Source organism: Lissotriton helveticus, chromosome 7, assembly GCF_964261635.1.
Source record: "Lissotriton helveticus chromosome 7, aLisHel1.1, whole genome shotgun sequence".
In the NCBI taxonomy this organism is placed as follows: domain Eukaryota; kingdom Metazoa; phylum Chordata; class Amphibia; order Caudata; family Salamandridae; genus Lissotriton; species Lissotriton helveticus.
In genome coordinates this window covers 137,979,334-137,994,497 of record NC_136068.1, presented here as the reverse complement: position 1 = coordinate 137,994,497, position 15,164 = coordinate 137,979,334, and the positions used below count along the sequence as shown (strand labels likewise).

At 45.7% G+C, this 15,164-nt stretch overlaps 1 protein-coding gene across 1 annotated transcript in view; it reads right to left on the bottom strand.

Moving 5' to 3' along the window:
• Positions 1–15,164, bottom strand: part of LOC144768242 (targeting protein for Xklp2-B-like) — a 49,747-nt gene that overhangs the window by 8,288 nt on the left and 26,295 nt on the right. Inside the window, exons 9-16 of the mRNA XM_078651757.1 lie at positions 14,793–14,976; positions 9,696–9,834; positions 9,308–9,521; positions 9,117–9,212; positions 8,870–9,037; positions 8,597–8,743; positions 8,294–8,405; positions 6,411–6,580 (exon numbers count right to left, since the gene is read on the bottom strand). Of these exons, the coding sequence (XP_078507883.1) occupies positions 6,411–6,580; positions 8,294–8,405; positions 8,597–8,743; positions 8,870–9,037; positions 9,117–9,212; positions 9,308–9,521; positions 9,696–9,834; positions 14,793–14,976 (1,230 nt within the window). The remainder of the gene's footprint in view (positions 1–6,410; positions 6,581–8,293; positions 8,406–8,596; positions 8,744–8,869; positions 9,038–9,116; positions 9,213–9,307; positions 9,522–9,695; positions 9,835–14,792; positions 14,977–15,164) is intronic.

The following is a 15,164-nucleotide window of genomic DNA, read 5'->3' as shown; positions in this document are numbered from 1 at the left end:
CTACCGATGAGGCATTGCAGTGCTTTTGCGGCGAGTAGCTAGCTACTCCGGAACACATTAAAGGATTAGTGTACTGAAATATGAAAGTAATTTGAGTGGTGGGTATGTATGTACGTACGTACGTGTGTTTAATAAAACCGTGTGTCACACAGACCATATCGTGCAGGGGAATGTCGGCGATAGATTCCAAGTATATGTAACCACGGTTTGAAGACTCAACTTCCCAATGTCTCATGTTATGCTTAAGATATGTTTTGCTGGAGAACAACCTGTTTACAAGCAAAGGCAACAGGTCATTCTTAGAACAATGTGGATGCTACGAACCAGACCGTTACTTAACCATGTGAGGGGGAGAAACAGTTTGTGTGTAAAAAGTGCAAGACCGCTGTCATTAGTACGAGACGGTTACCCTGTGAGCAATACAAGAATTTTTTGCCATTAGTACCAGCTAGTCTGTAAGGAGCGAGTTTTCTTCTAGTAAAGACTGGGGTTTGTAGAGTGCGGTCAATGTTTCCCTCAGTGTCAGTAACCGGTGTGAGAAAATGGACAGTTGTACAAGACGGCTTGCGTGAGTGCTGCCAGCGGTGAGACTGCTCTATGAGGAGTTGGAGTGATGTCGGTGAAGACTGAATCTTTACCAACTGCTAGTCGGAGTAAATTCAGTATTTAGTGCGGTGTGCAATGAGACACTGCATGTGCAGTATGGGACTTCTGTTCATAGTGCGCAACTGCTATAGTGTGAGAAAGTTCTTGTTACTTTGTCCATCCTTCACACAAATTACACAGGAAACAAAGGCGCTGTTGATAGAACAAAGCTCACAGTGCTGCACACCGCTTTGTACTTGCCCACATGAGTGGGAAAGCCATTTTTTTCCGAATAATAATTCGGGTGAATGGAATTTCCCTCATGTGCTTGAATTGAAGTGGGTGTAATTTAGTGAAGAAAGTGTAAAATACAACATTTTCTTGCTTTAAAATCTGGAGTCGCACTTTAAATAGGTGAGTGGACACATCCTGCTGAGGAATTCAACTGTATTATAGAAATCCTGTATTAGATGATCAATTTACTAACAAGGATCATCCATAAATTTAGTTCAATGTCCCTCTGCAAGCACCCCACATGGATCGAGAGATTCGGAGCCCTGCTGCAGCCCGTTAGCAAAGTTGGGAACAGGAGAAGCAATCAACAGGGGAGGAGTTGCACGGCACCGTGCAGAAATAAATGCGTATGTTGAAGCGCTGCACTCACCTCCGCTTCTTCAATTTAAAGTGAAAGTGGGGCAGTTTATAAAGGCGTACTTCAGTCAAAGCAGCGCCATTCATAAATAAAATGGCATGAGACATGCAGCATATGACTGAGCAACGAAAATCCCTGCAGTGAAGGGATAACGGGCCATTTGAATCATCTGTCCAAGACATGAAGTGTGGCGTCTGAGAAACGGGCACCATGCTGGTACACAAGCTGAGGGAAAGCAAAAAAAAAAAAAGTGCACAGGAAGGAACAAATTGAATTTTTTTTTTAAAAAAGACCACAGTAACTGAGGCAGTCGCCTGGGAGGGTCCGAAACACCAAAGTGCGGGACTAATTAAACATAACCAAACAAAAGCAGGTATAGAAGGGCTCTAATATGAGCCAATAGAAAAGGTGGGAGGTGCTTCCAACCCCAATGCAGATACAGCATGCCTTGCAGAGCAGCGCATGCGCTGCTCGGCTAGACCTAAAAATAGTTAGTTGATGCTGAACCACAGCATCAACAAGCATTGGAAATGCAATAGGTCTCGCACCATTAGAGTTAGTGCTTTTAGAATTGTTTATGGGTTTTTTTTGTAAATGTTTAGCATTTTTGTTTCCTGTAGCCAATGCTAAAGAATTACAAATAAAAAAAGCCATAAACATTTCTTAAAGCTCTAACTGAAATGGTCTGAGACCTATTGCACTGTGTGAGGGTGAGTGAGGGTGAGTGAGGGTGAGTGAGGGTGAGTGAGGGTGAGTGAGGGTGAGTGAGGGTGAGTGAGGGTGAGTGAGGGTGAGTGAGGGTGAGTGAGGGTGAGTGAGGGTGAGTGAGGGTGAGTGAGGGTGAGTGAGGGTGAGTGAGGGTGAGTGAGGGTGAGTGAGGGTGAGTGAGGGTGAGTGAGGGTGAGTGAGGGTGAGTGAGGGTGAGTGAGGGTGAGTGAGGGTGAGTGAGGGTGAGTGAGGGTGAGTGAGGGTGAGTGAGGGTGAGTGAGGGTGAGTGAGGGTGAGTGAGGGTGAGTGAGGGTGAGTGAGGGTGAGTGAGGGTGAGTGAGGGTGAGTGAGGGTGAGTGAGGGTGAGTGAGGGTGAGTGAGGGTGAGTGAGGGTGAGTGAGGGTGAGTGAGGGTGAGTGAGGGTGAGTGAGGGTGAGTGAGGGTGAGTGAGGGTGAGTGAGGGTGAGTGAGGGTGAGTGAGGGTGAGTGAGGGTGAGTGAGGGTGAGTGAGGGTGAGTGAGGGTGAGTGAGGGTGAGTGAGGGTGAGTGAGGGTGAGTGAGGGTGAGTGAGGGTGAGTGAGGGTGAGTGAGGGTGAGTGAGGGTGAGTGAGGGTGAGTGAGGGTGAGTGAGGGTGAGTGAGGGTGAGTGAGGGTGAGTGAGGGTGAGTGAGGGTGAGTGAGGGTGAGTGAGGGTGAGTGAGGGTGAGTGAGGGTGAGTGAGGGTGAGTGAGGGTGAGTGAGGGTGAGTGCGGGTGAGTGCGGGTGAGTGAGGGTGAGTGAGGGTGAGTGAGGGTGAGTGAGGGTGAGTGAGGGTGAGTGAGGGTGAGTGAGGGTGAGGTGAGTGAGGGTGAGTGAGGGTGAGTGAGGGTGAGGGGTTGAGGGTGAGTGAGGGTGAGTGAGGGTGAGTGAGGGTGAGTGAGAGTGAGGGGTTGAGGGTGAGTGAGAGTGAGGGGTTGAGGGTGAGTGAGAGTGAGAGTGAGGGTGAGGGTGAGTGAGGGTGAGGGGTTGAGGGTGAGTGAGGGTGAGTGAGGGTGAGTGAGGGTGAGTGAGAGTGAGGGGTTGAGGGTGAGTGAGAGTGAGGGGTTGAGGGTGAGTGAGAGTGAGAGTGAGGGTGAGGGTGAGGGTGAGTGAGGGTGAGGGTGAGGGTGAGGGGTTGAGGTTGAGGGTGAGGTGTTGAGGGTGAGTGAGGGTGAGTGAGGGTGAGGGTGAGTGAGGTGTTGAGGGTGAGTGAGGGTGAGGGTGAGTTAGGGTGAGGGGTTGAGGGTGAGTGAGAGTAGTTGAGGCTGAGTGAGGGTGAGTGAGAGTGAGGGTGAGTGAGGGTGAGTGAGGGGTTGAGGGTGAAGGTTTGAGGGTGAGGGTGAGCACACAAGCTTAGGAGTATGTCTTAGCACAACTTGCCCTCACCAATCACCTTTCACTTCTCAGGGCCTATGGACTTTCAAGGCTACAGATAGCATCTGCCATGTGCCTTAGAGGAACATTTATGTTTTAAAAATGTATTTGACAAATAATTATCGATCCATAGTTCAGCGCCGGCGAGATTATGCATTTTTGATATTTTTTGTTGCTGCACAGGCACTCGTGAGCATCATCTTTACCAGACTATACTATGGGTGGGCCGAGAGTTAGGCAGTCCAGGATCTGGGTGTTGCCATTTTAGAATGGCCCCTTACTTGCCAACTGATGGAGAATTGTTGGGTGGTCTCACTACTACTCGCTGATCTTGTAATTCATGCTCTAATACAAATGAACACTAAATAGCTTTTTATTCACCATCTCAGCAAGAGGCCAACAATTGAATAAGCAGAGTGTGAACCCTTCAGTGAACAGCACCAGTGTAAGTTGTGGATGACTTGAGGATTGTCGCTCATATTTTAACAGATTCGTAACTATTTCACATACATCTTTTTAGTACGAAAGATTCGCTGTTTTTTATTTTCTCATCTCTGATGCATTTTACTTGTTTCTTTTCATTCCTGCATAAACCATAGAGCCAACTCGGCACAAACGTGTTATAATGTGGTCAGAGGGAGGGGCACTAGATGACGAGATGTGGACTACCGCCACATTATGCAAGCTTGCCAGAGCCTCTGTGCCTTGTGGTAAACTACAGCTGTTCTTGAAGTGCTCAGAGCTGCTTCTTCATTCAACGTAAGCCATCGCTTCACTCCAATGAGAGCATCTGAGCATCCTGAAATTGACGTCCTTTGCATAATAAAAGTGTTTACATACCTCAAGCTTCTTTCTCTAGGATTCTTTCTGTAGGATTTCCTTCTGTTTCCTGCTCAATGGTTTCTTCAATGAAATGTTCTTAATTGCTTGTTTCTTTGCTGATTTTTTGGAGAGCAGAACTAGAGCACAGCTTGTAGCTACTCCTTTCAGTCTTTCGTCATATTTCAGTTACTGGTGCGTGTACTGCATCATTGAGGCACACGGCCCTGGTGCTGGGTGTGCAGGGTCGATTTTTACATTGACAAACATGGGAAATAAGTGGTGCAAATTGAAATTATACTGTTTTCGTGCATGCTATTTAAAAAACAAAAATACGCTATTCCCTCAAAGTTATTACCAGCAAAATAACGAGAGTGTAGTTTGCACAAAGCTCTAAAATAGCACTGGAAACAAAGACAACAAGTGAAAGCAAGTTGCGGTAAAGCGGGTTTGGGCTTTCATTTAATGTTATTCCCGAAATGTGCTCCAGGCAACACGTTAATCTCTTTGTACGTCGTGTTTGTGCTGCATATTTGGAGGCTTGACAATAACATGCTAGTTGGGGCTGAGCAACACCAAAATGGTTAAAGGGACTGTAAGAAGGGACGGTGCAAGGAAAACAAACTGCGAGGGGCGGAAGGAAGGAGACAATGTAAAAAAAATTCAAATGAAAAGAAGCGAGACGGGTCAATTACATGTTCCCTCCAAGCGCAATGCCGCTGCCAGCAGCGGCAGAGCAAGAAAGTCAGCACAAACAAACGGTGCGAAGAGGTGGCTCAACATATAACGATGCCGACTTTGGAGAAGGAGAACAGGGTTCGAGCCTCAGCGTGGGCGGCATCATTAATTATAAATTAAATAAACTGAGATCTCCTGCATATTAAATATAAATAAATAAACAGCGTGCGTGGGGTGAGGGCAGGAAGCTGCCAGATATGGAAATACCAGCATCAAAGAAAACAAGACGGAGGGAAGAGAGGGGAGAGGGGAGGGGGGAGGAGAAATGCGACACGGCGGGAAGGGGCAGGCAGGATGACTCAGGGGAGGGGGCGGAGCGGGGCAGAGCGGCATGTGGGTGTGAAGAAGCCGGGCCTTTGAAGTGAAGCTAAGCTTCACTTCAAAGGTGTCGGAGGAATGCGGGCGGCTGTGCACGCGCTTTTAAGCTCAGTGCACATGCGCATTGAGCTTAAAAGTCACGGGCACTGCAAGGAATCGCCACGATTCCTTGCAAGTTAGATAAAGAGTAGATGAGCCCCTATAGTCTCGCTTGCTCGATGCGCATGCGCATCGACAGGCGAGACCTAAAAAGGATGCAATGATGTATATGCATGCATATTTCATCAAACCAGCATCACGACATGCACACGTGTGTGCCATTTCTTAAATTTACCATTCCAAAAAGGGTAGATGCCAATCTTGGTGCTGCAAGTTAATATAGGCATAAATGCACGTACAAAACGAAGTATCCTGGTACCAAATTGCAACTGCCAGTATCTCAAAATGTTTAAATATATTTCTAAAAAAACAATGAGGGGTGTTGCAGAAATGAAGGACTGGGTGGGTGAGGAAGTTAATGCTACTGAGACACAGGAGCTGCTTGTTGAAGAAAAGCGATAGGCATGGAAAAACTGCAAGATCAATGGTGGATAGAAAGTAACAAGGAAAGATCATGGTGAATATAAGGGGGAACCAGCACAGTAGAGAAAACAGATGCCCTCCCATAAAGTACTAAAAAGTTGCTCTGTATACTTTAGTGAAACCACAGGTCATCCAATGGGAACGTCGCACAGGAACGTCGCACAGGAATGCTCCAGATGTGGGAAAACAAAGTTCTTAACTTGATAATTCAACCAACACATGTTTATGGGGCCCAGGAGTGTTGGGCTTCTTTAAGGCAAGGTGGTGCTGGAGTGCCATTCTAAGAGGAAGATAGTGAAGAACATCTGGATTCCCTCATTGAGAGGATGCTAAATGGTCAGGTAGGAAGATCGCAGCATGATATCTATAGAGTGTTTTCTGAACCAGTGTGCATTTTACGAACAATCATATGAGAAGATTACATTGCATCCCAAATTGGATTCTCTTGACTTCAGCAATATTTCTAGTTAGCACTGCATGGATTCCATTAGAACAAATTATCTTAGACACTCCAAGGGATAATATTGCATTTTAGCATAGTCATTTGGGCTTTTATTAAAATATTTATCGCCAAGCAGGCACTGCTGTTACCCTAATTTTTTTTGTCCAGACTTACCAGGTCATGTTTCCTCATTCGGGCCAGCTCTTGCTTCTCTTGCCCTTCTTTCCGAATTCGATCCTCCTCTTCCATCTTCTCCTTTATAGCCTCCAGCTCAGCCATCCGCTTCTCAAATTCCTGCCTCTCCTTTGCACGTTTCTCAGTTGCCAGCTCAAAGTCATCATGAACTATGGAACCAGAAAGAAGCAGGGATAAGAAGCAAGGACACCACATTAAGCAAACCTGTTCAAGCAACCGGCCACTGCAAGACCACTTGGCCATCTTTCAGCTTGAAATGGAAAAGTTCCTACAAGTGAAAGCTATCGCAAGATGATTGGCGTAAGTGATCAAGCAGACAATCCCAGCATAGGACACAATACTTGTCTAAGCTACATAAAGGGAGCATGTGGGGGAAGGAGCAGTAATCCATCACTTCCACAGGGAGCTCTATAACATTAAACAAATATTGGTGTGATACTCAGAGAAATGCGGTTTGCTTAATCAGCAAGTCAGCAGGTTAGCACTAGAGACCCAATGTGTGCTGCTAGTGGTTTGTTACCTAAATTGAAGGCAATTCCAAGAATTGGAGGATGGCTCTCATGTAATGTGAAATGCATCATTTGCCACCTTGTCCCACCCTGGTAAGATACTATCAGGGTGCACTACCTCAGAATGGGGCTTTTCTGAGAGGTGCTTAGCCATTTCTTCTCTGGACGACTGATTTAGGTCCAGTTTAGGACTTTAAAAAAACGATTCGATAATCCACTAAAGTATAAATTAATTTGGTGGTATCCCTGGTTGATTAAAAGAGTATCATGGGGTAAATACAGGAGGCATACTTAATGACCTGTAAGCGTCACTGTACAAATAATTATGGCAACATGTTTCCGCCTCTAATCAGTCAGTCTAAGGCATTCGTCAGGGCTGTGTCTATGGCCCCTACACTGCAAATAGTAAGTGATGGGTGGGCTTCGATATAAACAGAGTACCTACCTCTCAACTAGTATAATTAGTGATAACCTAGAACTATTTAGCTAGTGCTAACCTGCCCCATCTAACGTCTGTCTGCACCAGACTGCTGTTCGATGGGACAAGTGAGGTGACAAGTGGGTTCTCGACCTTGTGAAAGTGCGACTACAGGAGAGACCCATTCCGAACATACCATGAAGCATCTAGCCAACTAGTTCCAGGTTATCACTAATTAGGATACAGGTTGAGGGGTAGGTCCTCTGCTTATATCTTAGCCCACCCAGCTCTTACTATTTGCAGTGTAGGGGCATAGTCAAGGTCCTGACAAATGCCTTAGCCCCATGGCCGATTAGCAGCAGAAACCTGTTGGCATCAATCTTTGTACAGTGACGCATACAGATCATTGCACTCAAGTATGCGTCCTGTATTTACCCCTTGGTAATCTTTAAATCAACCAGGGATATCACCAAATTAAAGGAGACTTTAGTGGATTATATCTTTTTTTAATCATAAGCTGAACCTAAATCATTGTCCTGATAAGAAATATCCAAGTGCTCCCTCAGAAAAGTCCCATTCTGAAGCAGAGTCCACCCTGGTAGTAACATCTTACCAGGGTGGGAAGAGGTGGCAAATTAGGAAGCATGTCACATTACTTCGGTGAGCCATCCTCATCCAATTCTTAGAATCGCCTTGAATTTAGGTAGCAACTAGCAGCACACAGAACTCATTGGGTCTCTGGAACTAACCTGCTGACTTGTGGATTAAGCAAACTACATATCTGAGAGAATCACGCCAATTTGTGTTCGAGTTAGTAAGGGCAGGCGTGAGCCCAATAATGCCCCCCCCCCCTTTTGATAGTATAGCTCTACAACATTCCCAAAGCCTCCACTTCCCTAACCCTCCTCCCCAAACTTTGAGCTTGGAAGTCTCACCAGACAAAATCCGGCTATCCCTCTTTGGTACAAAGGGTTCCTGGTGGAGGACTGTGCTGGGACGAGCTTTGAAGCATGTGGCTTCCTTCTGCTGTTTCAGCTCCTCCTCGATCTGCAGACACAAGTTCAGTAATAACCTTCCATTCTATCAATTTACAAACGCTTGTGCATCGCCTTTAAAAAAGTTTGCAAACCATCCCACTAGGAAAAATATCCCAGAATGCGCACTACAAATCTGAATCACACAAGGAATAATGACATTAGTCCAGATTAAATTTGCATGATATAAGAGGTGGTACTGGCCTTCTGCTTCCATTGCTGGGTCTTTTTCGCTCCTCTCTCCTCTATTTGGAGGTTAAAAGGCTCTGGCTGTGTTACAGGTTTCACCCTTTTCTCAGGAAGGAAGACTTGGTCAAAGTAAGGCAGCAATGAAGCTTTGAACACTGGAACCTGTAAATACAATTTAAGTCTGGAATGTGAAGGGCTGACTACTCCAGTAAGACATCACGCTAACCGTATAGAAGACCCATCCACCTTTAAACTCAGAAGCGTACCCACACCAGCATTTGTCCTCACCTCCTCTCTCCTTAGATCTTCTAGTTTCTTTGCTGTTCGTGCGATACGCTCTTTATCCCTGGACTCAAAGGAGAATGGTATCAGCTCTGTCTGCTTCTGCTCTGGAGCTTTTGGCTTAAATGGTGCACCAAAATCTGGCATCGGATTGGCTTTAATGACCGGCACTTCCTTAAAAAAAGAGTAGGACAGTATTAATCATTTCCACAAAGTCTAGAACTGAATTGTAGTTCTGAACACCAAATCCTACCTGCTCGTCATGGGGGAATGGACGGACTCTGTACTTCAAAGCGAAACCTGGCGACTTTGGTACTGTAGGAAGAACACATTTTCTCTCTGGAACGCCCTGTAATGCAATTTACTTTAGTTAAGTCTGAGGTGAAGATCACAAGAAAACACTGAAGGACATATCCTCCAACATGCCCTCCTACTGGAACTTACCACCACCCCTTCAAGAATCTTAGTTGGACAAGGCCTTGAATGAAATGTGAACACCTCTGTCTCCACGCCAGTCACCTCCCGCTCTTGGATCCGCTTCTCTAGGTGAAAGTTAAAGCCAACCGGCTTGGTGAGCTCCTTAACAGGCTGCTTCTTTGGGAGAATCTGTGGCCCCTCCAGGATCCTACGATCTAATTCCCGGGCCCGAAATTTGTACCTAAATTGAAATCACAACCCGATTAAATAACCGCATTACATAGTTAAACCAATTTTGTTTTAGCAAACGTGGATACTAGACAAAATACTGCTAAAGTGGCTTAAAAATGAAGATTGTGATTAGGGAATTTGTACACCTTAACCCTCTTGGTTACGGTCTATTTTATCAACATACTGTTGCAGGTACTCCAGCTGCTCGGCCTCCACTTCAGCTGTACTTTTGCAGGTCACCGGGCGATGGCGCCTCTTTGTCTCCAGGTGAGGAGTCTTGGGAGTGGTTACCCTGGGTTTTACCCATTTCACAGGTGATGGTCCTTCAGAGAAAGATAAACACTGTCACAATTCAGATTATAAAATTGTGCTACTCCAACACCCCCCCATCATCCAACTTCTACTAGAACACCACAACCTGAAACCCATCCCAGCATCCGCCACAGCCTAACTACCCCCACTGAACGTTGAGGCCACCTGTAGCTCACTGTACAAACATCACCTGCAGAAACAGATCTGGACATAGGATTGCACTACATGCAGTCTCCAGTGTCCAGCCATTTACCATGGTCAAAACAGGCTCTTATTTGATCAAATAGATCTATTGGCTCAACAAATGTCCTTACCTTTATGGCCCTACATCATGTTAATGGCCTGCTGAACTCACCATTTTAATATGGGGATGTAGACGGTATGAAAAAGGTAAAAAATAGATATTTAAAGGAAAAATGTAGACGCAAATCTCAAAGGAATTCAGATTGAGGGACACAACTTGAATTTAGTGTGAGGAGGATTTAGGAGAAGGAAAAAATATATGAAAATACACTATTGTCCTATCAGAAAGGCCGAATAGCAAAAACAGCATCCTTATTGATGAAAGCTACATCTGGACATCTTCAAGATGTCAGACAATTCTACTCCTGGTCTTAACCACTACCAGATCGTTCTCTAAAGTCACATGCATGAATGTTTTTGATGCAGGTGCGAGTCCTAAGCAAAGAGATAGTAGAACAGACTCCGATACGACCAAGGTGTCACATGTTCATCTCCCTAACAGAAGCAATGAGGGATAAAATGGGCACACTAAAGATGAACAATGCCTACTATGCACACGATGTCATTCTACTCCCAGTTTACACAAAGCCCTATAGATCCTCACCTGCACCATCAACACTTTGTGAGCCAGTGTTGCAATAATACTCAGTTTGCTCAGTCAAGTGCTTATAACATGAAAGCCACAGCCCATTAGTTCATACAGGAGCCACCCCCAGCACATGTCCCTTCAGAAATCTAGCCATTATATCTGATATTGTTTTCTTACAACTAGCCAATTAGTTTTGTGCTGGGGGGGAAATATCCTTTAACCCCATAACCGCGGGGCTAATTCTCCCACGGTGTGGGGTGTGGGGGGGGGGGGTGGAGGGGTGTAGTGGCCGCGCGCGACTCCGTGGCAGCAGTGCTCATGACATGCTGAGCTCATCCTGTCTCCGCCTACTCCTGTAGAACGTCCGCAAAGGCGCGGAATTTGCTGCACAGGGGAGTGGCGCGGCAGTTATGACAAGCCCAGCCTGTCATGAGCACAGCTCCACTGTGCCTCATGACGAGCCCAGCTCGTCATCAGCAGGCAAGGGGTTGAGAGCACAGTCTCTAAAGTCTGTCAAAACAGGAACCCTGGGAACAGTTTGGCAATATAATCTAAGAACTATAAAGAGTTAGGATAATGGACTGCACCATCATTTGGTGCGGAAAGAAGAATCTGGCAGGAAACCCACAAACTGGAAAACTAATCAAGGAGTCTTCTACAATTTGATATCAGAAAAACTGGAAATTCTAACTGTTGCAAAAGGAATTCAGCCATTCCAGACTTTAGCCACGGTATATCATGTAAAGTTGACCTGCTTAGGCAGCCATACAAGAATATATAGGGCATATGGTTAGGACAGAAAAGTCCTCTGCATGGTAATAGACTTGTACCCCTACAGGTAGTGCCCAACTGCAGTTTTCTGCATCCCTAATGCAAATTATTGTTGTCCTATGCAAACATGGGGCATTTGGATGTGCCGGATTGTGGTTTTGGAAGGGTGCTAAAATCCCTACCCTCAGTGCTGGAAGGCATCTGCCTTCAAAGAGGCAAGTAGCATGAGTTAGGTGGTGGCAACAAACTGAGGCGATCAGTAGGAGTAAACCGGTATTTTACCCTGTGTCAGTGAAGTGAGGACTACAGGCTTACCCACCATTTTAAAGTTCTGCTGCGGTGTGCTAAACTCGCCCTTGGCCTACATCAGATGGATGTAAAGCACAGCGCAGGAGTAGTGACTCTGCGCTGGATGTTTGTGCGCCTCATAAGGGTAAAGTACCAGCACAGAGAAAGACTGTGCAGTGCATGTATGTATGTATGGTTAGTGAATGTTTGCTTATGAGAAGCGCAATACATAAATGGTGAAATGTTGGGCATCACACATGGTGTGTGTGCTAGCAGAGTGTGTATTTGCAAATAACCCACCCTGGAACAAGGCAGTTGATACCATACTGAATAGTGCGCGTAGACTGAATGTGTGAGCGGAATGTATGTAGTTGTGGTGGCACAATCCTTTGAGGCTACAGTACGAGTGTATGTGTGCTGTGTAGGTACACAGAGTGCAAGTGTGTCTGCAATGGTACATCACATGGAGGGCGTTCGATTCCATTTTGGGAAGCTCAGGCCTGCCTGATGAAGAGGAGTCAAGGAATCGCCCTCCTCCCCCCCCCCCCCCAAACAGATGTGTATTGCTGCATTTCTGGGAGCTGGGTGGGAAACACTGGAGGGAGTGAGACTCCCCTTCACCTTTTAAAAGTTAGCTATTTGATTCAGTGATAGATCACAAGGAAGGGGCCTGGACACATCAAGAAGCAGATGGAGCGGATAAAGGAATCAAGGAAGGGGCCTGGACAACTCTCAGGAAGGAGATGGAATGGATAAAGGAATCAGAGTGGGACTGGGAGCCCAGGATTAATCTTTTGATGCACATATCACTGTGGCTGACATCCATGTGTGAACTTGTCACTCTCATGCCTGGTGTTGGGACAATATGATTCAGAGTATTTCCAGCCGTGAGCCTTTAAAAAGGCAAGAGAAAGAAAAGTGTACACTTCATAAGAACCAGCAGCCTAAAATATATCTTCAAATGTGATTTAGGGTTTGAGTCTTTGTCTGGAAATGGACAATATGAAGCGGAGGTTGAGACCCCAGACCTGCCAAGAACCAGATTGGCTGCGTGATAAGGGGAAGCTGTACAAGACTTTTGCCCGTGACCAGGACTGGGTGCCAAGGCCTGCTAGTCTGTTGGGTGAGGGGACACTCTGGGAAACCATACCACCTACCTGGGAGCCTGGAGCTCCAGCATGTAAGTGCTTGAAAAGACCAGTGTGCCCTGTGAGAAGTGTAATGTTTCCTACTGGACCTTGCAGAGACGACTCCATGTAGGTGGCATGATATGGATGTGCACGGATTGGGTTGTTGCCCACGTGCAGGATTGATCCTAAGACTACTGTATGCAAGGAGAGCGCTGCCGTGCATCAAGCACTGTGGGGAGCATCAATCCTATACTGCCTCGTTGCAGTTACCCCGGTATGCCACGGACACGCTGAATGCTTCTGTGCTGCAGGAGTAGATAAGACATGAATCATTCTGGTTGGGCCACACGGGATTCATTGCTGAAGGTGACACTATAGACACTTTGGCTAATCTTAGGAGAGTTGTAGACTACATAACTTTCTGTTGAGTGCCCAATTCTAACAAAACAGGCTGAAATTGACCACAAAGCAATATTGAATCACCCTGCGTTCTTTCTTACAATATCCAGTAGTAAAGAGAAAAAAATCCAACTACTATGAGATGCAATTCCATGAAAATGATAGGCTGAACAATGGTGAAGTTTATAACACTCAAAGTCATACAGAAAATGCGTTTGCAACTAGAGGTGGGCAATAAAATATGCTCTGGCAGGGAAGTTGTGCCAACTCTTTGCTCAGTCAGAAACACTGTTCTGGCAAAACTCCACCAACCACTGTGTGGCAAATGGTAAACAAGTACACCTCCTTACAATAGAAGCAGAACAATTCTAACTCCCAATCACAATAGAACCGATAATAGCTAGGATAAGCAGATTGGTTTAGAACCTTAAGTTCAATAAGTTCACTGGAATTGTGGTGCATGTGGAACAACATTTATTAAGACACAAGTAGTGACAAACATTATGACCAAAGCTATAATTTCAGTTTTCAAAGTAGGCCAAGCCCCACCCTTGCAACTTGACAGGTCAAAAATCCGCCCAATGTCATTCCTAAACCTTGACGTGACTAACAAGTATCCTAGCTTACAGATTAAATGCAACCAGTGCTGCATATTATTGCCTGCTATACACAAAACAAACAAGCAAAATGTTTGATAGGTCAACTGGCGATACATGGTAAAAGTGATGAAAATTGTTATAGGACCTAATTTACAATTGGGTGCTGAAAGGCTGTCAAATCCTAAATTTAGGGGCACGCAAACTGTATTCTAGCAGTTCCATTTAAGATTACAAGCAGAAAATGGCAGAGCTAGCACCTATATTGTTCACGTTGATCATGGAACTCTTTGCCACAAACATTAGTAAAACAGATAAGAGACCTACATAAGGAGCGAGACCCTGAAATTGGACTTGTGTGCGGAAGTACTGCTGATACTTGCTCAACCAGAAAGATTGTTCCTTGTACTGCTGGAGGAAATGTCCCAATTGGGAGAAATCTGGATTTACAGTTTACCTAGACAAATCACAAGCTGTGAATCTATCCCCAAGTGTCCATTTGTAAATTGAGAACGTTCTTCCCATTGAATGGGCTGATAAATATTTGGGTAATCAAAATCACTCCCAAAGATGGAACAATTGCCAAAAGCCAACTAAAGCCCCTTAAAGGAATGGATGACTTGTCCTTCTGGCACATGAAAGAACTCATTATTGGGCTGCCTCTCTGGTCAAAATGAACCTTCTGGAAACACCCTCAGGAGACCTATCCCACTGCTCACGCGGGACTAATTCTCTAGAACAGCAGCACATTTCCATCAACATTCAGCAACTGCCCATGGCAATCACATGGTATCTGGCTGTTGTGTGGAGCAGTAAGCCCATTAGAAATAGTACCCCCATTGCTTCAACCTGCATGACCAACCTAAGTGAGCAAAAAAAATAAAAGGATGCAGTAATGATCATCATTCAGCTAACCTAGCACAACAAAGTAGTTCACAGGCATTGAAACTCACCAGCAATCTGCTCCAGTCGGCTCCGGAGGTGATAGCGACAAGGCGTGCGCTTGAAAAAGGCCTCAACCTGCTGAGCAGTGGATACAAAGTCGCATGACTCCCTCTCCTCCTCCAGTTTCCTCTTGTTTCCCTTTGGTAGTTTGAAAGGCTTTGGAACTGTTTTTCGTCCCTTAGGTAGAGGAGCCTGCAGGAAACAGACAGAAAGGTGCTAGCCAGTGGCAATCAGGAATGCTTCTGCACAGACTACATAGAACATCCAGTCTCTCCCCTAATCCCCGCCCAGTTGCCAGTGTGACAGACATGGCAGGAACTTTACCTGTTAAGTCCGTGAACTTCGCCCATCAGGAGTTACAGATGTGTGGAACTACTGCA